Source organism: Macaca mulatta, chromosome 4 (assembly GCF_049350105.2).
Source record: "Macaca mulatta isolate MMU2019108-1 chromosome 4, T2T-MMU8v2.0, whole genome shotgun sequence".
Taxonomy (NCBI): Eukaryota; Metazoa; Chordata; class Mammalia; order Primates; family Cercopithecidae; genus Macaca; species Macaca mulatta.
Genome location: NC_133409.1, coordinates 154,344,520 through 154,371,485, shown reverse-complemented (window position 1 = coordinate 154,371,485; position 26,966 = coordinate 154,344,520). Strand labels below are relative to the sequence as shown.

At 43.0% G+C, this 26,966-nt stretch overlaps 1 protein-coding gene and 3 non-coding genes across 6 annotated transcripts; 2 read left to right on the top strand and 2 right to left on the bottom strand.

Moving 5' to 3' along the window:
* Positions 1-1,539: 1,539 nt before the first annotated feature.
* Positions 1,540-1,612, bottom strand: TRNAF-GAA (transfer RNA phenylalanine (anticodon GAA)). Its single transcript has one exon. It is a non-coding gene; the product is annotated as a tRNA-Phe (tRNA).
* A 453-nt stretch (positions 1,613-2,065) lies between these two features.
* Positions 2,066-2,137, top strand: TRNAE-CUC (transfer RNA glutamic acid (anticodon CUC)). Its single transcript has one exon. It is a non-coding gene; the product is annotated as a tRNA-Glu (tRNA).
* A 6,519-nt stretch (positions 2,138-8,656) lies between these two features.
* TRNAL-AAG (transfer RNA leucine (anticodon AAG)) lies at positions 8,657-8,738 on the top strand. Its single transcript has one exon. It is a non-coding gene; the product is annotated as a tRNA-Leu (tRNA).
* Positions 8,739-15,129: 6,391 nt separating this feature from the next.
* Positions 15,130-26,269, bottom strand: ZNF311 (zinc finger protein 311). 3 transcript variants are annotated; one of them, XM_028847749.2, is made up of 8 exons: positions 26,136-26,269; positions 25,551-25,801; positions 24,505-24,913; positions 24,147-24,228; positions 20,597-20,688; positions 20,128-20,254; positions 19,384-19,488; positions 15,130-16,923 (listed from the first exon to the last, which is right to left on the bottom strand). In XM_028847749.2, exons 3-8 carry the CDS (start codon positions 24,586-24,588, stop codon positions 15,344-15,346), a joined length of 2,070 nt encoding a protein of 689 aa, XP_028703582.2. In that variant the 5' UTR covers positions 24,589-24,913; positions 25,551-25,801; positions 26,136-26,269; the 3' UTR covers positions 15,130-15,343. The 3 variants fall into 3 exon arrangements, with proteins under 3 accessions (XP_028703582.2, XP_001101511.5, XP_077856865.1); XM_001101511.5 differs by having other exon boundaries at positions 24,505-24,699; XM_078000739.1 differs by having other exon boundaries at positions 24,505-24,699; positions 25,551-26,196.
* Between the last annotated feature and the right edge of the window lie 697 nt (positions 26,270-26,966).

The window sequence follows — 26,966 nt, the reverse complement described above, 5'->3', positions numbered from 1 at the left end:
CAGAGAGATATTTCCTTTCTTTCACCTGTTAAATTTCCACTCTTAACCTCACTCTTTGTGTGTCCAGGTCCTTGATCTCTGTGGCTGTGAGATGATGAACCTTGGGTGTCACCCCAGACAACGAGGCTCCTTCAAAGTCCCAGAGTCCAAAGGAGGGCTGCTTCATAAAGGAAGGATTGTCAATAGGTTGTTATACTGTGCAAAATTAAGTATAGGACCAAAAAGAGCCAAGACATTTGAAAGTTGGAAAGTTAATGGTAATGGTTTCCTGGGATTGGAAGGCAGACCTCCTCAGCCAATGAGCAAATAATGAGGTAAACATTGTTCTTGCAACAGATTTAGTGCTGAGTGGAAGGAAAGTGTCTGAGGATAATGCATAAGGTCATGTGTTCCATTGTTGTTGTCCAAAGATGGAGATTTAGACATTCTGTAGTTTGAATAGAGGCAGGTAAGGAGGAGAGAGATGAAAGACACAAGCATAGAGCAAAATGGAATGGGTAGAGGGGTCAAAAGCTCAGATGGAATATTAAATAGACTTGGAAACGAGAGACCATTCCTCCGAGTAGGAAGACGGGTTGAATATGCCAAGAGCTAGCAAATTAGGAGTTTAGCAAAAAAGGTGGCTGAGGGAATATGCTGGCTCCCTCCCTTTCACAGCTCAGCAGCCACCCCGCCCCTCCCCCACCTATAGCAAGGAGCCACTCTTTCAACAGCTCAGCGGGCTCTTTCTTCCAGGAACCTTTCCTTCAGTTCACCAGACGTGCCTCTCTCTATCCTTTTCCTCGGAGCAGGCTGTGCTATGGTCAAGCCATTGTGACCCTGTGACCCACACGTGTACATCCAGTAGGTATCCTGGAGCCAGAAAGTCTGGGACAACAGGAAAACTACAAAAGAAGAAAAACAATTCCTATCTTAACCGATTAGCCAACTTTGCGACCTTCTACCATTTTAACATGCTCTACCCTAACTGATCAATCAACTTCGTGACACTGTGCTCTGTGACCCTTCCTACCTTGTGATAATGTACCTTGTGACATTCTTACCCTGCCCGCAATAAACGGCCCCTAAGTGTAACTTTCCACTGCTTACCCCTAACCTATACAACTGGCTCCAATCCCACCACCCTCCGCTGACTCCCTTTTCGGACTCAGCCCGCTCGCACCCGAGTGAATAAATAGCCTCGTTACTCATACTCAGCCTGTTCAGGTTGTCTCTTCAATTAGACGCAGGCATAACAATAACAATTCACTTAATAAATATTTATTGAGGGAACATAGGTCGAAAATAAAATGTAATTGGTATTGCTCAAGATTAAACTTCTTTCAGCACGTTTAACTTTTCGTCTTTTATCTAGTGAGATGTTGAAACCCATACCTAGAGTTCTGCTACAGAAACAAACGTATCCCACAGTGTTCCTGGATTTCCTTTATGAATCTGAGAAAAATGTGCCCCCATTTTAGGTTCTAAGGAGTGTTTCTGTATTGTAGAAGGAAAGTTCAGTATTTATATTGCCGTGGGCTCAAAATGTAGGCGCTTTTCTGCCGAAACCCGGGATCGAACCAGGGACCTTTAGATCTTCAGTCTAACGCTCTCCCAACTGAGCTATTTCGGCTCCGCCCACGTTGCTTGGAAATTAGGCCTAATCAATTTATTACTCATTTTTTTATTTACTATTTGGTATTTATTTTAAAAAAACCACAAAGACAAGTACTCCGAAGGAACCAAAGACAAATTAAAAAATTACTTTGTTCTTCATATGGTTCACTACTTTATGCAAAGAAAAGCAAAAAGGCAATTACAAATTAATGTTACAATTTATTCCCGGTTGAATGCACATATTGAAACAGAGCACGTTCCATCATCCAGTTACGAACCTCCCAGATTACTGTTACGGCGTTTCCACGCCCTCTGCTGTCCAAATTTTATTGGTTGTGCAAAACAAGAGGTCGGTGAATACGAGGGCATGATCTCGCACTAATTCGTTGGAAAACTAGGAAAAGTCAACTGTGTGCATGTGTGTCGAGTTCTGGCTTCATAAAAGTATTTTAGTAAGATGTTTGTAACTTCCCTGGTGGTCTAGTGGTTAGGATTCGGCGCTCTCACCGCCGCGGCCCGGGTTCGATTCCCGGTCAGGGAAAGAAGCTTTTTGTTTTAACCTACAAATTCTTTCATCCAGGAACGAAATCTCTGAGCAGACAGCAAATTGTGCATAAGTTAACTTTCAATTTTCATCTGAGGTATTTTCTGCATAGAAACCCCGTTCTTGCTTTGGTACTCCAGGTACAAAATGACAAGCGATGTAATTTTCAGTTATTTTAAAACATTTATTAATGAATACTTAATCTAGCGTAGACCGAGTGTCCGGCATTGTTCTAAGTAAGCGCTTTAACATTTTTAACTCATTCAATTGGGTGATTCAGTAAGCGGGAAATTCCAGAGACAATCGATTAGGAGTTAGCTGAGAGTAGCATAACCTTTTGAAAAGACAGTTATGAAGATGACAGAGAAGAAATGGGGAAGTCATTTCTGGAAGATTTGATCGCTGTGTTCAAGCTTCTGAAGCTGCTAGAACCTCGGTGGTTTAGACAACCAGTCTATCTTCCTCGGATTTTTCTGTAAATTCCACGCTGCTCCAGCTGGGAGCTAGGGGATAGCCCTAGAAATACCTACACAGTAATTTAATGTTCTGGGCCAAAGCAGTTTCGGGATTGCTTCATCTCTCAAGCACTTCAACCTTTCTTCCCCTATGAACGTACAAATCATGTTTTTTCCTAAGAGAGGATAGGAGAAGGTTTAATTTCACATTAAATTAAATTAAAACCTGCTGTCACAAAACTGAGAAACAGGCGAACAATGCATTCAGCATCATCTCTGAATGCACATTTGATAAATTTACCGGTAACTACTGGAGAAAAAGCAGACTTTTGTTTCTCTCCTGTCAAGGTTTGGTGACTCTGTGCTGACTGGCTCCTGTCTGACAGTATTGAGGCATGAATCTTTGTTTCTTGGTCTGTCTAAAGAGCAGCCCCAGATGTACTGCTTATTATTTCTTTCTTATATCTGGTAAGATATGGGCACGTATGACTTCTCTACAAGTTTCCAAAGAAAAATCATGGTGCTCCTGATATTCTTTCACTGTCAAATGGAAGGTGTGATTTCTTTGTTTGTTTGTTTTGAAATGGAGTCTTTCTCTGTCGCCCAGGCTGGAGAGCAGTGGCCTGATCTCAGCTCACTGCAACCTCGGTTTCCTGGGTTCCAGCAATTCTCCTGTCTCGGCCTCCTGAGTAGCTGGGATGACAGGCATTCCCGAGTAGCTGGGATTACCACTCCTGGCTAATTTTTGTATTTTTATTAGAGACGGGGGTTTCACCATGTTGGCCAGGCTGGTCTCGAACTCCTGGCCTCAAGTGACCCACACGCCTCAGCCTCCCAAAGTGCCGGGGTTACAAGCGTGAGCCACCGCCTCCGGCCAGGACGTGATGTTTTTATGATCAAGTTAAATGAAGCAGGACTTTTTCTAATTAATTGCCCTTTCTCTTCTCTTCCCCCATACATTCACAGTTTCCAAAACTTCCTTGAGATGGGACACTCTTTTGTCATCTTGTCAGTTCTCTCCTTGAATTAATAAACTTTGACACATACATAAGATCAATTTGACTAAGAAATTTTATTTTGACATAGACATAAAAGTAATATGGTTTGTAAAATTCCTGTATATACGGAAGTCTTTTAATCTAATGTTTCATAGGAATTCAACCCTCTAGGCCTGGTGGTGATCACTGCTTGAACACACGCTCTTCTCATGATATCACACGTTGTCTCCTCTATGTGCAGCAAGAATCTCTTGCTTCATTAGTTTTTATGCCTCTGCTATTGGAAAACAGTCTGGTTGGGACCCCTGTGAAAGGAACTGTCTGGGTTAATTTATCTTGATTAATGCCTCTTTTTTTTCTTTTGTTTTCCTTCATTTTCCACATAAAGCTAATTGGATTAGAGATGAAGAACTCTTCTTCCAATGCTACCATTTTCTTTCCTTCTCATATAAGCTATTACTCATTGTTCACAGGAAAAAAAAATTTCCTGATTTTGCATTTTGGCACAGTAGGTTCCGTTTATTCACCAGACTTGCTACTGATTACTCGTCAACTCAGAGAGAAAGTCGAAAAAATAAAACCAAAATATGCATCAGGACAAGAGGAGGAAAGAGAATGTGAATGACTGCTAACAACAAACAAACAAAAACAAAAACAAAAAAAAGTCAACAGCTAGGGTCAATGAATCAATCTATAAATATTGAGAGCCCGTAGGCTTGTACTACACTAGTCACTATGGAAAATGAAAAACGACCAAGACACAAATCTCACCTCTCAACACCCCCCAAATCCCGATTTTCTCAACTGTAAAATGGGAATAAAAGTATTATAGTATTTACTATATAAAGTTGTGATGAGTCAATAACATAATACACAAAAGCAGTCTGCCAATTATCCAAATCCGTGTTATTAATGTTATCATCATCATCATTCTTCTCACGGGTACTTAGGGAATGAAGAAGACAGATAGTGTGAATAAGTTTTCTAGTGGGCAGAAAGAGTCACCTGCTAAAATGAAGTGTGGAAAAATACAATGGCGTGTGTGTGTGTGAGAAAGAGAGGGAGATTTGGAGGTGGGGTGGAGAAGACCCTATCTGAAGTGGGCTTTGAAGAATGAACAAGATGTTCATTAGGGAACAAAATGGAAACCAGCATGCCAGGACAAGCGATCAGGAGAAGCAAAAGCGCAGAGGTGTGAAAGCTCTTAGATTGTTCAGAACTTTGAATTCTGAACTATGTATAAACCTGGAAAATCTCGGTTACCTATGGGATGGCATCAAGATTTCAATTTCAAGCTTTCTTGTCATGCACAGTAAAGCTGGAATTAGAGTTCCTTATATATGGCAGTTGCTGACAAGTCCGTACAGGTACATACGTGCTTCCCAGAAAATTTCTCAAGTTGGTAGGTCCTGGGGAATCAGTTTAGCTCTAAAGAGAGGACTCATCGGAGATCTCCGTTCAACTTCCAGGAATCTGTGAGGATAGCTCCAAATCTCACTCTCATGGCCAGCCTATCAAACAAAGCAAACCTGTTGGACTGAAGCTGTGGGATCCGGACTGAAACAGAACCAGCGAGAAAGGCAGTCCTCCTCGATTCCTAGAGAGAACACATTCAGCCGGCAGTTGGATAGAGGATACTAGCAAGTGCCTCGCCAGGGCCGGGGAACAGGGACATATTCGTGTCTGGTTTACATTCGTCCTTCTGGTGGAGGCGGGAGGGTCGCTTGAAGCCTCGGATTTCGAGATCAAACTGGACAAAAAAGCGAGACCCCCGTTTCTACCAAAAAGAGAGAGGGTTGGGGGGTGGGGGGAGAGAGAGAGAGAGAAGGGAAAAGAAAGAGAAAGAAAGAGAAAAGCTAGGCACGGTCACTTGTGCGTGTAATTCCAGTTGCTTGGAGGCTGAGGCAGGAGGATCTCTTGAGCCCAGAAGTTCGAGGCCGCAATGAGCTCTGATCGTGGCAAAGCGAGGCCCTGGCTCAAATACATACATACTTTGTTATGACTCTGCGTGCCCTTACTCTTTCCTCAGGTGCACGCTTGGGCTCATTACTGCTCAGAATTTTAGAATCACAGATCCAGCAATGACCAGGCAGCTGCAGCTGTCAGGGACCTCCACCACCTACGCAACTGATCCGCGGGGACTGTGGGAGAAACCCTCCTACTCTTTTCTTTCTCCTTTGTCCTTCTCATTCCTGACTCCTTCAGGATTCTCAGTCTTTCCTCCGGGAGGTAGGGATTCTATGGAGAGAGAGGGGTTGTGGGCGTAGTTCTGTTGCGGGTTCAATCCCGCCAGCGGCCCCCCTACAACCCAAATTGTCTTTCTCTTTTCAGACTTCTCGCCAGTCTTGTCTCGCTCCAACCTCCTACCTCCACCCCATTCCCCAGTGCATTCGTAAATTTCTCCAAGCAGGCTGTTCCAGATCGACACTAAGTTCCAATCCCGAGCTGCGTGTCCCAGCACCAGTTCAGTCACGATGATGACTTGCAATCGCTTAATCAGTTTGCCTTTCCTCCTAGCTGTGAGAGTGAGGACCGCCGGTGTCAGCGTTCATCCTGAATATTCAGTGCCCAGGCACGGAGTAGGCATTCAGTCAGTACTTGTTGAACGGGTTAATGGATTCCTGGTGCTCACTGGTTGATATCGTCACTTTCAAATAATTTCTGCCATTTTTCTATTTTGATTTCACCCTTCTAGTTTATCGTGCAGGAATGCAAACACCAGAGAGAAAATCAGTCTCTGGATTGATGCCTTTGATGGACCAAGATGCAGCTGATGAAACATTGAACCAATTAGCACCTAGCAGGAGGGCACCGTTGCTCTGTGTCCTTGAAGGTTAAAGCTGTCAAAAAGTGGTTAGTCTCCCTCTAGTTCGGCCATCTTGTTCTCAGAGATCTAGAACTGGTAGGAGAATATAGCCTTGATAGTGGAGAGGAGATTATTGCTGTTGTGAGGGACTGAGAGAACCAGGCAGAGAGCCCAGATTGACACAGCAAGTGAGAAAAGAGGCGCGCCTACCTTGGGGAATACGGAGGAACAAAGGAAAGTGAGACCAGGAGAAAGAGCAGGGCGTGAGCAGGCTGGGCGCCGTGGCTCACGCCTGTAATCCCAGCATTTCGGGAGGCCGAGGCAGGCTTATCACAAGATCAGGAGTTCGAGACCAGCCTGACCAATATGGTGAAACCCTGTCTGTATGAAAAATACAACAATTAGCTGGGCGTGGTGGCAGGTGCCTGTAGTCCCAGCCACTCAGGAGGCTGAGGCAGGAGAATCGCTTGAACCCGTGAGGCAGAGGTTGCAGTGAGCCGAGATAGCGCCATTGCACTCTAGCCTGGGCGACTCAGGGAGACTTCGCCTCAAAAAAAAAAAAAAAAAAAAAAAAGAGTAGGGAGTGACTATATTGCTTTTGCTTTTTTGGAAATCTTTTTTCTTAGTAATTTTCCTAAAGTAATTTCCTTAGGAAATAATGTATTGCTAAGAGTACTGCAACTTTCAGTATTAACGAGATACTTTTAGTGAATTAGCCCTTTTTTTTTTTTTTTTTTTTTTTTTTTTTTTTTTTGGTGGTGGTGAAGGCCATATGAAGACAAAGCAGAGGGATATTTGTAGGTGCTGACCTTGAAGGCTGGAGAGATGTGGCTATAAGTAAACAAGCAACCACCAGACGCTGGAAAAGGCCAGGATAGGATTTTACCTAGAGTTTCTAGAGCGAGCTGGACCCAGCCCACACCTTGATTTTGGCCCACATACTGATTGTGGATTTCTGGCCTCCAGACTTGTAAGAGAATACGTATCTGTTGCTTTTAGACACACAGTTTCTGATAATTTGTTACAGTAGCCGCAGGAAATTAACACCAGGCACTATGCAATAAATTCCGTATGAACAATTCAAGTATAAGAATTTGTAAGACAGCCGGGCGCGGTGGCTCAAGCCTGTAATCCCAGCACTTTGGGAGGCCGGAACGGGCAGATCACCTGAGGTCGGGAGTTTCAGACCAGCCTGACCAACATGGAGAAACCCCCATCTCTACTAAAAATACAAAATTAGCCGGGCATGGTAGCGCATGCCTGTGATCCCAGCTACTCGGGAGGCTGAGGCGGCAGAATTGCTTGAACCCAGGAGGCGGAGGTTGCGGTGAGCCGAGATCGCGCTATTGGACTCCAGCCTGGGCAGCAAGAACGAAACTCCGTCACACACACACACACACACACACACACAAAGAATTTGTAAGACAGCCTAGTTTTCATAGGCATAGGCATATTGGATAAAAACTTCTGTCAGCATTGATTTTAATGAAGATGAATGACAAAACAATAAACTCCACCGCTTGCTTTATTATGATCTTATTTCTGTCATAATTTTTTGCACAATGCGTTTTTATTTTAGGACTCAGTCAAAATTTTGGGCCAAGGAGACAGATGCGCTGTCACCTGCACTAAGAGAAACGCAAAGAACAACTTTATCAATTCATTGCATTATAGTACAGCAGCAACTATACTTCTAAATGATTCGAATCTTGGAGTTTCAAACTGAACCGTCATGTGCCTTTTCTGCGGAGACCGCGGGTCACCTTCTGAATTTTTACCTTCACAAACAGCTACAACTGCGCTCTTTCGCACGGCGCCCCCTTTTTTCGTAGATTTCCCTCGGCCAAACCACTCGAAACTCGCTCAGCAGCGTCGGAACTCCAGGCAGGCGTCACCTTCCACAGCGAACCTGCGACCCACAGCGTCCCCTGGGACTCTCGGTCCGCGAGGCCGCTTCCTCTTACATCGGTGACACAAGTGACGGGCGTCTAGGATCGGCCGGTTTCCTTCCTCACTGCTCCCATCAGTGCGACAGCAAAGTGTTTGGGGTCGGGGTGTGTCGCGGCTGAACAGCAGCCCGAAGTTCTCTGGTGGCACTGGAGGGAGCTCCAGAGAAGAAGAGGTAGTGGGAAGAAGACACACCTTAAACGCGGTAGGGGGCAACATTCCCCAATGGGGAAAAAAGATAGGCCTTAAACGCCGTAGGGGGCGACATTCTCTACTAGGGAAAGTGCGGAAAGGAACCCCCACGACCCACGGTAGCGTGGCCGAGCGGTCTAAGGCGCTGGATTAAGGCTCCAGTCTCTTCGGGGGCGTGGGTTCGAATCCCACCGCTGCCAAGCACTTTTCATTCTCACTGGGAACAGTTTTTAGGAGAATCCCTTTCCGAATGTTCAGTATGGATGGTTCTTACGTATCAATCCCATTCTTTCTCCTCTTTCACTTCTGTTTACCACGGAGCTAGAGATAACCGCCCACAGAACAATGTTCCCCTGTAATTGAGAGGACAATGTACTCCAGGCGCCTCAGATACAGCAATGAGTGACACGAGCAAAAGGAAAACTTTAATGACACATACTTCTTTATTACAAACAAACGAATGGACGTCCGACCCTTGCAATCTGCTCGTAACTAAAGACAGATTCTGCTAGTTCCTCTGAAGGATTAATTTTGTTTGTTTTTGAGGCAGAATCTCGCTCTGTCGCCCAGGCTGGAGTGCAGCGGCACGATCTCGGCTCACTGTAACCTCTGCCTCCCCGGTTCAAGCTATTTTCCTGCCTCAGTCTCCCGAGTGGCTGGGATTACAGGTGCGCACCACCACGCCCTGGCTAATTTTTGTATTTTTAGTAGAGACAGGGTTTCGCCACGTTGGTCAGGCTGGTCTTGAACTCCTATCCTCAGGTGATCCTCCCTCCTTGGCCTCCCAAAGTGCTGGGATTACAGGCTTGAACCGCCGCCCGCAGCCTGAAGGATTAATTTATGTTTGGAATCAGCTGCGGTTCTTCCTCCAGCCTCTCTGTAGTGTGCTCACTTCGCGCTTGGACTAGAGAAGAGACAACTCCAGGGAAAGTGCCAGTGCCTTGCCTTACCTTACAACTGCCAGACACATCCAGCCAGGTACCTTCTCTGTGGGCTTCTCAGTACCCCCTATCTCTGTGGTTTCCAGGGAAGCCCTATCTCCTCCGAGCAGTTCTGTCTGCATACTTCCGGTCTGTCTCATTCTCTAGACCTTAGCTTGGAAGTTGTTTCTCCCTGGAAGCCTTCCCTAATCTTCTCTTCCTCCTTCCAGCTTCATAGTTAAAGTTTGGGAGGGTATGGAGAGGATGTGCAAGGGAACAGCACAGAACGTCCTTGCCCCACAGAACTCAGAGTTTAGCGGGGTTCTCATGGGGGTTCACAAGGATTAGATAAGTTACTGCCCTAATATGCGACAAACTCTACTAAAGAGGACATAGTTTTTTATGTGTAGATTTTGAATGATGTTCCAGATTTAAGAGAAAAAAAAGAAAATCATATGAATTGTATGTTAGAAAGAAGGACAATCACAGAATTGTTCCCAACTGGGATAACAGGTGCAGGCCACACTGGCTAATTTTTGTATTTTTAGTAGAGGGGGGGGGTTTTGCCATGTTGGCCAGGCTGGTCTCAAACTCCTTACCTCAAGTGATCCTCCCTCCTGGGACTCCTAAAGTGTTGGGATTACAGGTGTGAGCCACCACGCCTGGACACCTTTACTGATTTTTGAATGCTAGTCCACCTTCTCCATGCTAGAATAATCTTTTTTTTTTTTTTTTTTTTTTTTTTTTTGAGACGGAGTCTCGCTCTGCCACCCAGGCTGGAGTGCAGTGGCCGGATGTCAGCTCACTGCAAGCTCCGCCTCCCGGGTTTACGCCATTCTCCTGCCTCAGCCTCCCGAGTAGCTGGGACTACAGGCGCCCGCCACCTCGCCCGGCTAATTTTTTGTATTTTTTTAGTAGAGACAGGGTTTCACCGTGTCAGCCAGGATGGTCTGGATCTCCTGACCTCGTGATCCGCCCGTCTCGGCCTCCCAAAGTGTTGGGATTACAGGCTTGAGCCACCCGGCCCGGCCGCTAGAATAATCTTAACTTGTTCAAGACATGTCATCTTTTAAAAAATGTATATTTCTGGATTCTGTTTGTTACTGTCTCAAGATTTTTCTCACTACATTCATGAATGATAATGGCCTGTAATTATCTTTTAAAAAAAATTTCCAGCAGCCAGGCGCCGTGGCTCACGCCTGTAATCCCAGCACTTTGGGAGGCCGAAGCGGGTAGATCGCCTGAGGTCAGGAGTTCGAGACCAGCCTGGACAACATGGGGAAACCCTGTCTCTACTAAAAATACAAAAAATTAGCCGAGCGTGGTGGCGGGCGCCTGTAATCCCAGCTACTCAAGAGGCTGAGGCAGGAGAAGCGCTTGAACCTGGGAGGCAAACGTTGCAGTTAGCCAAGATCGCACCACTTCACTCCAGCTGGGTGATAAGCGAAACTCCGTCTCAAAAAGAAAAACAAAATAATTTCCTTGTGTTGTTTGTTTTTCCTCATCATTCCTTAATGGTTTGGTATTAAGGTTACACAGGCCTCATAAAATGAGTTTAACATTGGGATTATTTTTCCTTGCATGTTTAGTAGAATTAACTGGTGAAACCATCTGAGCCTGAAGTTTTCTTTCTGGGACTGTATATCACAGGTTCTACTTAAATAATTGGTATCAGACTATTCAGATCTTCTATTTTTTTCCTGTACTAGTTTTAGAAGAGTCTTCTTAAGGAAATATACCAGATGAACCTGGAAAATCTTTTCAGCAGAAAGCAAGGAGGCTATTGAAGACTACTTTAGTCATGTTAAACAAAAAAGGCTTGTGCTGATGCCTATGAAGTAGTCTTACCAAAACCAAATCTAAAACCCCTAGATCTAACTATTAATTTTTAGGACATACAGGGACAGAGGAACATGTTAAATACTACCAAAGGTGTGCAATAATTAAAATCCAAACTGTGAAACTCAATAGCACCAACCACCTAGTTAATCATTAAATAAATTTCAAGAAAAAAGAGATATGGGGAGAACTTAAATGTTAAAAGACTCAAGATATGTATGAACTAATCACAATGTATTGACCTTATTTGAATACTTTTTTTTTTCTTCTGAGACAGGGTCTCATTCTGTCACCCAGGCTGGAGTGTGGTGGCATGGTCACGGCTCACTGCAGCTTTGACCTCCCAATCTCCTCTCCCGAGTAGCTGGGACCACAGTCGTGCACCACCATGCCTGATTAATTTTTGAATTTTTTGTACAGACAGGGTCTTGCTATGTTGCCCAGGCTGGTCTTGAACTCCTGAGCCCAAGTGATTCTCTTGCCTTGGCCTCCCAAAGTACTGGGCTTACAGGTGTCAGCTATGGTGCCAGGCCTGTTTTTTCTCAAATGTTAAGAAAAAAATGGCATTAGAGAAATATTTGAACACCGAATGAATCTTTGATGATGTTGGCAAGTAGATGATTTTGTTTAGGTATGATAACTGTACTAGTGTTAGTTTATTTATATTTTTGGTTTGTGTTTTAGAGATGGGGTCTTGCAATATTGCCCAGGCTAACCTCAAACTTTAGGGCTCAAGGAGTCCTCCCACTTCAGCTTCTTAAGTAGCCGGGACTACAGCATAGGCCGTCATGCCCCTGGCTCTATTATTAGTTAGTTTATTTATTTATTTATTTTGAGACGGAGTCTCACTCTGTCGCCAAGGCTGGAGTGCCGTGGTGTGATCTTGGCTCACTGCAACCTCTGCCTCCTGGGTTCAAGCAATTCTCCTGCCTCAGCCTCCCGAGTAGCTGGGATTACAGGCACCTGCCACCATGCCTGGCTAATTTTTGTATTTTCAGTAAAGACGGCGTTTCACTATGTTGGCCAGGTTAGTCTTGAACTCCTGACCTCAGGCAATCCACCCGCCTTGGCCTCCCAAAAGTGCTAGGATTACAGGCGTGAGCCACCGCGCCTGGCCCATATTATTAGTTTTTTTAAACAGTCATTATCTCCTATAGACAATTAAATACTTATGGATGAAACACAATTTCTGTCATTTACTTGAAAATAATCTTAAGCAGAGGGAATGGGTGGGGATACAGATGAAACAAGATTAACCCTGATGTAATAATTGTTGAAGTTGAATGATGTGTACATGGAGTTCATTTTTCTATTGCCTTTGCTCTTGCATGGATTTGAAATGTTCTATAATAAAATTATTTATTTATTTATTTTTTTGAGATGGAGTTTCGCTCTTGTTGCCCAGGCTGGAGTGCAATGGCACGATCTCAGCTCACCGCAACCTCTGCCTCCTGGGTTCAAGCGATTCTCCTGCTTCAGCCTCCCGAGTAGCTGGGATTACAGGCAAGAGCCACCATGCCCAGCTAACGATCCTGAACTCCTGACCTCAGATGATCCGCCTGCCTCAGCCTCCCAAAGTGCTGGGATTACAGGCATGAGCCACTGTGCCTGGCCAATAAACTTTATTTTTTTTAATAGAGGACGACTATAAAACCTATGGGAAGCTCTGACGGCACGACTATGACTTGCTTATGTTCACTACAGGTTATCTGGCTAGGCCACTTGCTGAGAAACTCCTGATGTATCTTCAGGTCTATTCTGGTTGGATTTCTCACTGAAAACTGTCTTTTGTCTGGGAGGTGAAAGCCAGACCCTTACCTTTCTGGGAGACAAGGAAAGTAGGCTGGAGGCATCGGCATTCAGAATGCTCCTTTTCCCAAATGGAATTCCTGTCCTCGATTGTGTCTAACCCACATATCCTTTGTTTAACCTTCTTCAGAAAATAAACCTCCAATCTTCTTTGGGCTTGAGGACCTAGGACTCTGCTTGCTTCCTAAATAGCCTTTGACAGACTCTCCTCATTTTAGTCTATTCATCCTCATGTCCAGGGGTATATGGTGCCACCAATTCTTGAGTCGTTTAAGATTCTATGATGTAAAATAGATTTGTCTTTTTTTTTTAGAAGTCTCACTCTGTTGCCCAGAGACTGGAGTGCAGTGGTGCAATCTCGGCTAACTGCCACCTCCCCCTCCCCCTCTCCAGTAGCTGGGACTATAGGCATGCGCCACCAAGCCCAGCTAATTTTTGTATTTTTAATAGAGAGACAGGGTTTCACCGTATTGGCCAGGCTGGTCTCAAATTGCTGATCTCAAGTGATCCTCCCATCTCGGCCACCCAAAGTGCTGGGACTACACATGTAAACCACTATGCCTGGTCAGATTTGTCCTTTACTTGCCCCCTTCAGGCTAAAATTTGGCTTTTTTAGATTCAATGTCATTACTACTTATCCATTTTTCAGTTTCCAAAATTTTGTAGTTGTTTCCTCTGTCATTCTTCCTGATTATGAATGGTTTTACTCTAGCATTAGTGTAGTTCTGAGGGGGAGCAATACCAGATACACGTAGTCAAGCTACGATCCTTACCAAGAAGTATCTTATAATCTTTCTTAAACTTAAATGAAATGGGCATTCTCTATTTCTTTTGTGAAGGTAAAGTAAAAAGAATCTCATAATATCAATGTTCCTGGTAAAAATTTTGTTTGCATGTAGAACGTAATTAGATTTAAAAAAGCGAGTTTTACCTGGTGATTTTTATATGTAAATTATAACTTAGACTAACTCTTGTTTGGTAACTCTTCAGAATTAGAACTACAGATATCTTAGGGTTTCAAGCAACATGTTTTATCATTCAACTATGAACCTGACCTTTGAATTTCTTCAGCATTATTCTTACCAAACTTATTACCTTAGGGCAGAATCTGTTCCAGTTGAGTATCTCCTAAATGTACAGATGTCCTGTAGCTTCTACTTGTGGACTGTAATTCTAGTCTGGGATAGTTGCAGAACAAGATTAACCCACTGTTCATAAAGTAGTCCTTCAAAATTTTCAAGACATATCTTTTTTACCTGGTAAAAGTCTAAAATTTACTAAAAAAAATACGCTCTCAAAATGTTCATTTTGTGTGTTTAGTAAACATCAAAAGACTTCTGGAGGTCAAGCTAGTAATTTCTTTCTTTTTTTCTTTTGAGATGGAGTCTCGTTCTGTTACCCAGGCTGGAGTGCAGTGACATGATCTTGACTCATTGCAACCTCCGCCTCCTGGGTTCCAGCGATTCTCCTGCCTCAGCCTCCTGAGTAGCTGGCACTACAGGTGTGCACCACCACGCCTGGCTAATTTTTGTATTTTTATTAGAGACAGGGTTTCACCATATTGGCCAGGCTGGTCTTGAACCCCTGACCTCGTGATCCTCCCTCCTCAGCCTCCCAAAGTGCTGAGATTACAGGCCTGAACCACTGTGCCCAGCTCTTATCTGTGATTTCTAAACCTGTTCTCTCCCTGTCTCCCTTTTCACTTTGAATCTCAGCAATCCTGATACAATATGGAGAAGTACCATTCTAGCTTTATGTTTAAAAAATTGCTAAAAATGATTGGTGTTTATAAATTAAAAACTGTTTTGTGCTGAACTGAGGTATAACTTCATGTCTGAAGGATGTGGTGCACGCATATGGGAATTGCCTAGGAAAGCCTGAGCACAGAATTTACTAGTTATGTGATCCTGGGCAAGTTTGTTAATCTTTCTGTGCCTCAAATTCCTGATCTCATAGGGATGTTGTATGGATTTAAAAAGTTTAAATGTGTAAATCCCTTAGAACAGTGCCTAGGACACAGCAAGCACTAATAAGTGTTTATTATTATTAGGAAGTGATTGATAAACTCTTGGAAGTAAATGTGCTCACTGAAAAAATACTGAATAAGAAGGTAAAGAACAATGTCTTTGGGGAATCTCACAATTAAGGGTCAGGAAATCAGGAATAACTAATATAGGAGACAGAAGGACCAGCCTACAAGGTAGGAAAAACAGAAAGTAACACCAGAATTGTTATACTCAGGCACTGGTCAAAATACTAACTGCTGAGGTCTGAGAAACAGTTACGGGCGAGAGGGATTTCCTACTCCCATCAAGTTCATGGGTTCTCCATACTTGATGTTTTCTTTTCTTATGTCCAGTAAGATTTGAGCTCACTCTAAAAGCTTTTCCACACTCCTCACATTCATAAGGTTTCTCTCCAGTATGAACTCGCTTATGTCCAATCAGAGCTGAGCCCTGACGGAAGGACGTGCCACACTCACTGCAGGTGTATGGCTTCTCACCAGTGTGGATTCTTTTGTGTTGCCTCAGGACTGAACTATGATGGAAGGCCATTCCGCATACCTCACATTTGTGACGCTTCTCTCCAGTGTGAATTCTTTGGTGATTGGTCAAGTTTGACTTCCCACCGAAAGCTTTCCCACACTCTAAACATTTGTAAGGTTTCTCTCCAGTGTGGATTCTCTGATGGATGGTAAGGCAGTGCCGGTCTTGGAAGGTTTTCCCACAATGTCCGCATTGATAGGGCTTCTCCCCGGTGTGCTCTCGTTCATGAGCCCGGCGCTTACAGTTATGACGAAAGGCTTTCCCACACTCCTCACACCTGTAACGTTTCTCTTCAGTGTGCATCCTTCTGTGTTTGGTGAGTTCTGCCTTGATGCTGAAGTCTTTTCCACACTGGGGGCACCCATAGTGTTTCTCCCTAATATGGATTCGTTTGTGCTTGCTTAGGTCTGAGCTCCGACTGAAGGCCCTTCCACACTCGCTGCACTCATAAGGTCGTTCCCCAGTGTGGATTCTTATGTGTTTGGTGAGGTCTGAACTCCCGCTGAAGGCCTTCCCGCACTCCTCACATTCATATGGCTTCTCTCCAGTGTGGATTCTGCCATGGATGGTAAGGGAATGCTTAAACTGGAAGGCCTTCCCACAGCAGTTACATTCGTAAGGCTTCTCTCCAGTGTGGATGAGCTGATGCATACACAGACAGTTCCTGGTCTTGAAGGCCTTCCCACAGTCCCTGCACTCGTGAGGCTTCTCCCCACTGTGGGTTTTTTTATGTCGGCAAAGAGCTGATCTACTGTTGAAAGCCTTCCCACACTGGATGCAGTTAAAAGGTTTCTCCCCTGTGTGGATTATCTGGTGCACAGAAAGCTGATTTCTGGTCTTGAATGCTTTCCCACACGCATCACACACATGGGGTTTCTCAGCAGAATGAATCTGCTCATGGAGAATTAGATCTGAGTGCCAACTGAAGTTTTTGCCACACCTGGCACATTCATGGAGTTTCTGTGCTGTACTATTACATCGACTGTATTTTGAGTTTGGATTCGGGTTTTCTCTAAGCACCTTCTGGTTCTTTCTTTTTTTGCAGGTTACTTCCTCAGAGCCTTCTTTCTCTTCTCTCAGTTTCTCCCTTATAGGTGTTTTCCATTGATTCTCTAATTTGACTTCCTGAACACAAACTTCTCTAACCTCAGGATCCTGGGAATCAACTTTTAGGAGACTGTTAGATTTTATCCAGTAGGCTTCTTCATTTTCAAAAATCTGTTGTTGTGAACTTGCCTTTTCATTCTCAGGCCACATCTTATCAGTTGACACTTTAACAAGAAAATACAAATGTCAGAGGAAAGAAAATAAGTGAGATGGGAGGGGTGAAGCAATGTTAAGCTGTTTGAAGAGTAAATAACTTTTCCGTGCTGGAAAAATTACTGACGTTGTGGCCAAAAGTCAGAACAGGCTGAAATGATGAAAAGTATTGAGATATCTTATTTTTTATTTTTATTTTTTTTTGAGATTGAGTCTCTTTGCTGGCCAGGCTGGAGTACAATGGTGCAATCTCAGCTCACTGCAACCTCTGCCTCCAAGATTCAAGTGATTCTCCTGCTTCAGCCTCCCAAGTAGTTGGGATTACAGGCGCCTGCCACCATGCCCGGCTGATTTCTGTATTTTTAGTAGAGACGGGGTTTCACTACATTGGCCAGGCTGGTCTCGAACTCCTGACCTTGTGATCCACCTGTCTCAGCCTCCCAAAGTGCTGGGATTACAGGTGTGTGCCACCACGCCCGGCCTTGAAATATTTTAAACTCAGCACACTTTATAAAAAATCCTTAAAAACCTACTCTTCTATAGTCTCTTAGTTTAGTGAGTGTAAACTCTATATACCTAGTCATCTAAGCCACAAAACAAAATAATCTTCAATTCTATCTCCCTGGTATTTACCCAGCTAACATTTTACAAACTCTACCTGTGAAGAGAGTTACAGAGGAGGTGTTGAAATGCTGATGCAGTCCCTTTTCAAGGAACTGTCTGCTTTGCTCCCAAGGGTGGGCCCTGGAGAGCCGTATTTCTATTATGTGACTCAGCACATCTGGTTGGGACAGATTAGATCCGCGCAATACCTGACCCAAACCAGGCCAGATTCTCTCATCCTGGACTTTAGAATTGTGATCTGAAGGCAGGTAAGGCCAGCTTTAAGAGTAGCTCAGTCTTTAGCACTTAAATTTGAGAACTAGTGGTGGTGGGATGGTATTTGGTACAGACGAGGGAATGTTCTGCCATCTGGTCTGAGAAGCAGAGGTCAATTTGTCTAGAAAGAAGAATGAAGCTGACTCACAAAGATGCAGGGAATACAGTTGGAAAGAGGGCCCTGATGGTTTCGAGTCTCTTCTAGGTCCTGACACATACCTGCCCTTAGGTCCTATGACACATCCTGAATAATAAATAAATTCATGTTTTTCTGCTTAAGCTAGCTTGGGTTAATTCTATTGCTGGCAACCGAAGACTCCAAATGCATCTTGTTAATATTATCTCTGAACTCTATCTCTTCCTCTTTATTTCCACTGCCAGGGCATTCTCACTCACTAATTGCTATATCCCTCAAACATCCTTTGGCCTGAATCCCTTCTAATCCATCCTCTACACTGCTTCCAGATTATTCTTTCTGAAAATCAAGTCTAATCATGTCACTTTTTAGCTTAAAATACTTCAGTGGCACTCCACAGTTAACCAGACAGGAAGAACGTAAAGCATACGTCAAGAGTCCTGGCTCTAGAGTGAGACTGCCTAGGTTCAAATCCTAGTATGACACTTAATAACTCTTAATACCTGTGTGAACTTGGGAGGACGCCTTCACTTCTCCTTTGCCTCAGTTGGTTTATCTATAAAATGAGCTCTAGGCTACCTATGATAATTAAATGAGTTAATGTTTGTAAAGCACATGCCACACTGAAGTACTTTAATCAATATTAGCTGTTACTATAAGTTCAAGTTTTGCAGTTTAAATTCCTGGAGAAAACTCCCAAAAAACAGACATCATATCGTGATCTTGCCCCTTTCTACTACTTATGAACCTCCCCAAAGCTATTCTAAGTCCCTTGCTGTACTCATACTGAAAAACTCACAGTTCATATTCTTTTATTCCTCAGTGCTTTCTCACGTTATTCCTTCTGCGTAGAATGCCTCTCACCTGTCTCAATTTATGAGCCCTGGAGTAACTGATACACAGAAGGGTGATAAATATTCTGAGCTTTTTTTTTTTTTTGAGGTGGAGTCTCACTCTGTGCCCCCGGCTTGGAGTGCAGTGGTGTGATCTCGGCTCTGTCTCCTGGGTTCAAATGATTCTGCTGCCTCAGACCCCCCAAGTAGCTGGGATTACACCCAGCACGCACCACCACACCCAGCTAATTTTTGTATTTTCAGTAGAGATGGGGTTTCACCATATTGGCCAGGCTGGTCTCAAACGCCTGACCTCAGGTGATCTGCCCATCTCGGCCTCCCAAAGTGCTGAGATTACAGGCGTGAGCCACCGTGCCCAGCCTCTGAGTTTTTTTTGAAGGCCAAATTGCAAAAATCTATTAGATAGGTTGCAAAGAACCAATCAGATAATGACAGAATAACTGCCCAAATAGTTTGTCATTGTTTCAATTTTCTTTTCCTTAAGTTTCCTAAATGGGTTTCCTTTCTGGGCCCTTTGGGCTGGATGATCCACCGAGAATGTTCCATAACCATCATGTCACATGGAAAATAAGAGGGAACTGAAAAGTTTCTCTATTACTCACCTGGATAGGAGCAGCTTAGGGACTCCCTGTCCTGTGGATCCTGCACACAGGGCTCTACTCCTCGCTCCAGATGAGAGATTAAAGGAGGTTTAGGAAATGGAAATCCTGGTTGCAGAAAAGAAATAAGTGTGTAGAGTAACATATAACTTAATGCTTAGCCCTGATCCTTCTGTTTGCATATGGAAACAGGAAATAAATGTTAATTTAGAGAAAAGGGGTTTTCAGGGGTCTAGTAACATGTAAAAGAACATGTTTGGGGACTTTCTCAGAAAAGTCACACTCAGAAGGAAAGAGAAGGTTCTGGGAAACAGTCATTTGGGTGTGCTTTCCTGTCTTTTATTTTATTTTGTTTTTGTTTAGGAGAATGGGAGTCTGTATAGGAAGACTATCAGTTTCAGGCACCTAGAAGGTAGTTCATGACTAGGAGTGGAATATAGAACACCTCATAAAAAAATGAGAGGCTTGAGGAAGCAAGAACCCAGAGAAAACAGAAGCTAAGTGTCTCCTTTTCACTCAGGCAGACTCTTATTCCAAATCAAAAAACAGCAGCTAGGTTAGCCAAAAATTATCTTGCTATGTAACAGAGGCAACTCAAAACTCTTAATTTTTGGGCAAGATCCTGATGATAAAGAATAGGGACTCTGACTTTCAATATGAGACCTCATATACATCAATAAATAAAGCAATTAAATAATAAAAAAAGAAGGTAGAAAGCGTTAAGTCAAGTGCAGGGAAGGTCCTTACCAAGTGATACCATGTTCCCATAATTTTCCAACATGACATGCTTATAGAGATGCCTTTGAGCGTAGGTCAGACTCTGCCACTCCCTGTTAGTGAAGTTCACAGCTACATCCTCGAATGTCACTGACTCCTGAAATAATATGCTCCTGTTATCCGGGAGAAAACACCATAGTTTCCTCAGGAAACAGGGGCAGAAGAAAGGAATTTGCAAGGAGGAGGTTTATAGATGTGAAAGGCTCTTCCCTTTTGTTGGATATTTACAAATGAGATGAAAGGGAGCTTGGGGTTTTGATAGCAAAAAAAAATGAAAGAGAAAACAACCCACAAGTGGTTTATCACGCAACAAAATGTTCCTTATGAGAGGGAGAACCCTGATTTAGGAGTTGCACAGCCAGAGAATGCAGTGAAAATAAGGCCATATTTTGGAGGTAGTGATGTATCTTCCAGAAGGAGGAAAGGGGCCTCAGCTCACTTGGGCCTGGCTCATCAGTGTGATATCTGCTTGCAGCAGGTTTCCTTGGCTTCCATCTTTAGTGAAGGCAGGACACTGGGCAGGTAATAGAGCTGAGGGAAGATAAGTAAGCCAAGAGTCAATTTAGCACAGTATTACTCCTGCATTCATCTTCTCTTCCTCAAATGTAGAAGCTTCTGCAGCTCTAACCTAGGGTTTTAGGCTACTGCCTTACAGTTTCCTTCCTCTTCATTATTTTTCTAGTCTCAGCTTCCAGTGTTGGGCATCAGGCCCCGGCACAGCAGCCAAAACGTCTCTTGGAAGTGCACTCTCCTCCTCTCTCAACTACTGTTTTCCTGTGCTCTCTGCCCTGGAATAAACTTTCCCCCTCGCCAAACATCTGGTAAAAAGGCCCAAATCACTTACTCCCTGGTTTGGAATAACCCTTCTTCCTGTATTTGAATACTGAAGTCATTTCTTCCAAAATACTTGGGGTAGAAGGAGAGTGAAAGAGTGTGTGTGTGTGTCTGCACATGTGCGTGTGTACATGTGTGCGTGTTGAACAAAAGCATCCAGAGATGCTTACTTCTTCTGGTAACTTAATGGCTGGTCTACCTCCAGTAGTTTGTTACAAATTTTTTTCCTTACTCTTATTAGAGAAGAATCATTCTTCCCGATTTTGCACCTCTTTCCTACTAATTCCCTAGTACCGAGCTATCCTCCCTACATCAATATAGTATAGCACACACAGCGTTTTAAAATGCAAAATAAACTTTATTAAGAATGTCCAAGTGTTCAGGTATAATCCATATGATTGGGTGAGAAGTAGTTTTTATTTTTATTTTTTTTGAGACTTCGTCTCACTCTGTTGCCCAGGCTGGAGTGCAGTGGCACCATCTCGCCTCCCTGCAAGCTCCACCTCCTGGCTTCACGCCATTCTCCTGCCTCAGCCTCCCAAGTAGCTGGGACTACAGGCACCCACCACCACTCCTGGCTAATTTTTTGTATTTTTAGTAGAGACGGGGTTTCACTGTGTTAGCCAGGATGGTCTCAATCTGCTGCCTTCGTGATCTGCCCGCCTTGGCCTCCCAGAGTGCTGGGATCACAGGCGTGAGCCGCCATGCCCGGCTGAGAAGTAGATTCATATTACTAATTAATAGGGCCTGACTTTATTCCTTGTAGGCCAGCTCAATCTTTCTGTAGCTTCAATGTTTAAGGTGCCTTGTTTTTCTTGATAGTTTATCAACACATCCCTAAGTCCAAATCTGAATAATTGCTTTCTGCTAGTAAGACACCAGTAGGGTCAAAGTAATCTATTGGTAAGATTTTAGGATCACCCTTTGGCTTTAGACCCTCAAGACTATCATTCCATTTTTACCAAAACCTGATTTTAGAACCAAGCTGATTTCTTTTCACTGAAATTGCCCAAGAAGACTTTTCTTTAGTTTCAGCTACTTACAGCTTTTGACCAAGACCAAGGCTGCATCTCAGTCGTGGTGGTTCCATACAGTTTTTTCTCTGTCTCACTCTAAAAGCTCCGAGTTCCTTTATAACTGTCTCAAAAAGTCTAAACTCACCTGGATGGCACACAACTCACAGAAGACACATGTTTGTGCCTTGTTAATGTTACATAACAGTTCTTTTCCTTATAACATTAATACACTTAAAGCTCTCAATTGGATGTTTTCAACCATTATTTTATTACAAATATTTTCAAGTACATAGAAAAATTGAAAAAATTATATAGTAAATATCCATATACCAATCACTTACATTCCAGAATTTACGTTCTGTGTATTTGCTTTATCACACACTTATTCATTTATCTATTCCTCTATTGTTCATTAATGTATTTTATTTTTTGAATAATTTCAAAGTAAGTTGAAAGCATCAGTACACTTTACCCCTAAACACTTTAACATATATATCATTAACTGGAAGTTCAATATTTGTTTACATTCTTTTTTGAGGTAAAATTTGCATATAATGAAATGCACATGTCTTAAATGTACCCTTAGAGAAACTCTGACAAAAGCATACCCCTATGTAACTCATTCCCCTCCATATATGTCCCTACTGGTTTTTACCATATCTTCTTCACAACTGGGAAAGTCTATCACTCATAGTGATTCATAAGGTTTATTTTTTAGCTTTAGCTTTAGAAATTGAAAGGTTAGTTATTCCTCTCAAGTTAAAAGTGAATTTAGGAAACAGGCTACATGAAGAAACAACATAAAACTTTTCGTTAGAGCACTATACAGATATTTTGTGGGATGAGATTAATACATTTGTATTGTATTATATGATAGGTGGCTATAGAATTTCTGATCCTGAAAATCCACCACAGCAGATTTCAAGATCTTTTGAGAAAAAAAGGACTGGGAGACTCGTGCATCCGAGTTTAGCAATAGCTATTATTTTCTATTTCTAAATTTATAAAAAAGTTATGTTCCATATTATTAATTCTCATTTGTGATCCCTTGTACAGCAGAATTTCAGGATTCTTCCTCTGGATGTTTCAACACTATATCTAGAAACACATTTTGTTTTTATTTTTTGCAGGTAACATATACTAAAAAGCTTACTTTTGAATGTGCCTACTCCTCTGTCCAAAAGTCCGTGCCTTTCTGGGTCTGGTTTTATGACTCCTGAATTGCTATATACCATCTCCTAGGTTGCACCTCCAACAGCATTTTTTTTTTTTTTTTTGAGACAGAGTCTCACTCTGTTGCCCAGGCTGGGGTGTAGTGGCATGATCTCAGCTTGCTGCAACCTCCGCCTCCTGGGTTCAACCGATTCTTCTGCCTCAGCCTGAGTAACTGGGGTTACAGATGCATGCCACCACGCCTGGCTACTTTTTGTATTTTTAGTAGAGATGGGGTTTCATCATATTGGCCAGACTGGTCATGAACTCCTGACCTCAAGTGATCTACCCACCTAGGCCTCCCAAAGTGCTAGGATTACAGGCATGAGTCACTGCGCCCGGCCCACCATCAGCTTTTATACAAATCTTAACCACTTTTCCTCCTCACATAAGCCCCCAAAGAGCACAGGGCTTCAATGGGAAAACTTTTGCTTCTTCTTTTGTCACTGCTTTATTTTATATTTCGGAGCTATCTATACATCATTTAAAAGTATCAGGGCTCCAAAAAGGTCTGCAGAAATAAAATTGTATATATTCAAATTTTACATGTTGGCAAAATTATGCTTGGGTCGGAATTACTGAATTATACCACAAGTTTTACAAGTGTAAAATATTATGTGTGAATATTTACCATATATCTCAAGTTATACAAATAGTAAATGTCTGACTGCACTGAGTCTCTCTGATAAATTGCTTTGTAGAATCTTTTATGAATTTTTTTCAAAATTTAAGATACAGACAAAAACTGAATATTTAGTTCCTCTAAGATATTGATCCAAGCCTAGTATAGAAACAAAACAAGACTTTCCATAAATGCTCATTAATGAACAGATTTTTGGGCCCCAGTGTAGCATTCTGTACCCACTCTGTGTCCTTACTCCCTTCTCAGCTGCCATGACTCCTGCCACAATCTCCTGTGTACCTCACCTCTTTCCTGAGGGAGCTGGGTATCCTGGGGGGTCCAAAGCAGCTGGCTTGGTGGTCCTGAACTCTCATCTGACAGCACAACCTATCGCAAGGCATAGAATGAATTCAGGGAAGTTATGAAGGTGAGAAAAACACATAGGAAGATGCAAGCAACCATACAGGTCTATCCATGGAAACCGTCTCCCAGAAATACCAAAAGAGGGAAGAAAATAATAGACTCAGTTCCTAATACCTTATGAAAATTAGAAATGGCATCTACAACTACAAAGCTTTAATGATCACCCGGTCAAGCAGGAAAAACAGTATCTAGGAGAAGATACCTCCAACAGTATCTACAGTCAGACACACCACCACTCACATTGCTTTCCTTCTTTCTTGGACTCACTTCTCCTTCTTCCTCCTTGTGATATATCACAGACCCTCCTCTTCTTACCTCCTGCATCTTTTTACCCAGGTTTCTTTAACAGTCTTCCACTGCTGTCCTGGTTTCTTCCTACTGGTCAGATCCAGTTCTCAAACAAGCTGTGAAGTGGCTCCGGTTGATGCCAGCCTCCTTTGGAGAACACATATTTTGGTGGTGCCAGCCAAAGGGCCCTTCTGACCCACAGGGCAGCTGCTGTTTGGCTTAATGTGTCAAACACTGCCCTGGATTTGGGTTTCATTAGCAACACTAAACCAGCTGTGATCTCACTTCTTGTTTCCTTGCATATTTGGTGAAGGGAAAAGAGGAATGTGACCACAGAAAAAAACAGGGAGTCACTGAGAACCTAAGGCAGGAAGACAAACTGAAAATGTGAACATATCTAGAATACAATCTCTATTGCTACCACCTTTCTCTGAGCCATCGTCACCTGCTATCTCCCCTCCTTTCCATTACTGTGGTAGCCTTCTAACTGGTCTCCTTTCTTCAATCCTTGCCTTCCTCCTGTCTTTCTTAATAGAGCAGTTTGAGTGGTCCGTTTACGACTTGAGTTGGATCATTTCATCTTTCTGCTGAAAACTCTCCAGTGGCTCAACCTTACTTAGAATAAAAGTTGAAGTCCTTACAGAGGTATGCAAGGCCCTACTGAATGTGCCCACTACTTCTAACTTCCTCTCCTGCTCACTCAAAATAAAAGCTGAAGTTTTAAGAGTGGCACACAAGTCTACGGGATGTGTGATTCTCAACACCTTCTACTCTTCTCCCACTCCCTCAATCTTCTTCAGCCACACCGACCTTCCTTCCTTCCATCTTAGGGCCTTTCCATTGGCTGCTCCCTTCACCTCAAGCGATCTCCACGGCTAATAATCTTGCCTCCTTCAAGTGTTTTCTTATATGTCATCTTCCCAAGGAGGTCTACGTTAACTAAGTGCCTTATTTAAGATTGCAACTTATCCCCTCCTTCCAATCCTGATGTGCCTTACCTTGCTTTACGTGAATTCTTCTTTTTCTCTATAGCGCTTTATCACTTTCCAATATGGTGCATAAGTGACTTATTAATATATACACTGTTTATGGTCGTTCTACCCTCGCTAAAATGTAGGCTTTTAGGCTCCGTGAGCGCAGGAATTTTTGTCGTCTTGTTCACTGTTGTATTCTCAACGCCTAAAACAGCGCTTGCAATAGTATGTGCTGGATTCAAAATTAGCTGACTGAATGAATATATGAATGGGTGCTGTAGAGAAGAATAAAAAGAATGGGTCGGGGTGACAAGAGCAAAACTCCGTCTCAAAAAAAACAAAAACAAACAAACAAACAAAAACCCAGAATGGGTCAGGGGCTCCTGGGAACAAGACGAGGGGAGGAGGTAGGGCAGACAGGCGGGAAAAGCTCATTTTGGGGAATGGCTTCGAGGCAGGAAACCGCAGTAGACCCCCCTCCTCAAATCTGACCCCAAAGCCCCGCCCCTGCCTGCAACCCCAGGGGCCCGGGTATTTAGGTGAGAGGTGCGGCGGCGCCAGACTCCTCTCATCTGCAAATCCCGACCCAAGCCGGCCCAAAGCACAGACCTTCCCGCAGATACTCTCCCCAAGAAAAGAGAAACAGAACTATATGGAAGCTCCACTTCCTAGTCCGCCAATTATCATTTCCGGTGATTTTCTAGGAAAGGCATCAACTCTCTGGTCTAGGCGTTCCCTCAAACTCTCCGCCCTCCTCGTTGCGGCTCAGCCTTGTAGGAGTTCTCGTGCGTTTATGGCGGGTGCAAAGGGGTTGCAGAAATGTTGCACTTTTGCCCCATTTTTCCCATGTAGAGGAACCTCTAGATAGGAATGGACAGAAGTTTTGTAACAAATATGTGAAAAAGTTACTTTTAAATATTAACTAAGAAGACAAATAATTGAATTTTTTTTTCAAAAGCAAAGATTATTTTAAGCCTATGCAGAAGTCGAAAGAAAAGTATAAGTAACCCGCATATATCCATCATTTACATTTAAAAATACATAAAATTCTGCCACACTTGTTTCATCCATCTCCATTTTTTTCTTGCTGAAACGTTTTAAAGCAAACCCCAAATATGTTACTTTCAACTTCATTATGCATTTCTTTTAAAAAGGATATTTTCCTACAGAATCACAATACTATTATCCCATTTAACAAACGAATTCCTGGTTATCATCTAATACCAAGTCCATATTATATTTCCCTAAATATATACATATGCTTCTTACATTTGTTTTCTTTTTCATTCAAGATCTAAAGTCCATATGTTTAATTTGGGCATGTGTCTTAATTCTTTTAAAATTCACATCTGAATTAGTTCTACCTTCCATCCTTCTCTTCCGCTGCCCCTCATATAGTCAACCAATTGAACAAATTGGGACGTTGTCCTAAATGTTCTA

What these genes read in the sequence shown, in the direction of transcription:
- ZNF311 (XM_028847749.2), bottom strand. Translation starts at nt 24,588, where the DNA reads ATGCAGGAGGTAAGAAGAGGAGGGTCTGTGATATATCACAAGGAGGAA. An exon ending in CCAGCTCCCTCAGGAAAGAG is followed by an intron (nt 20,689 to 24,146) that starts GTGAGGTACACA and finishes ATCTTCCCTCAG; the next exon opens with CTCTATTACCTGCCCAGTGT. An exon ending in CCTAAGCTGCTCCTATCCAG is followed by an intron (nt 16,924 to 19,383) that starts GTGAGTAATAGA and finishes TTCTTGTTAAAG; the next exon opens with TGTCAACTGATAAGATGTGG.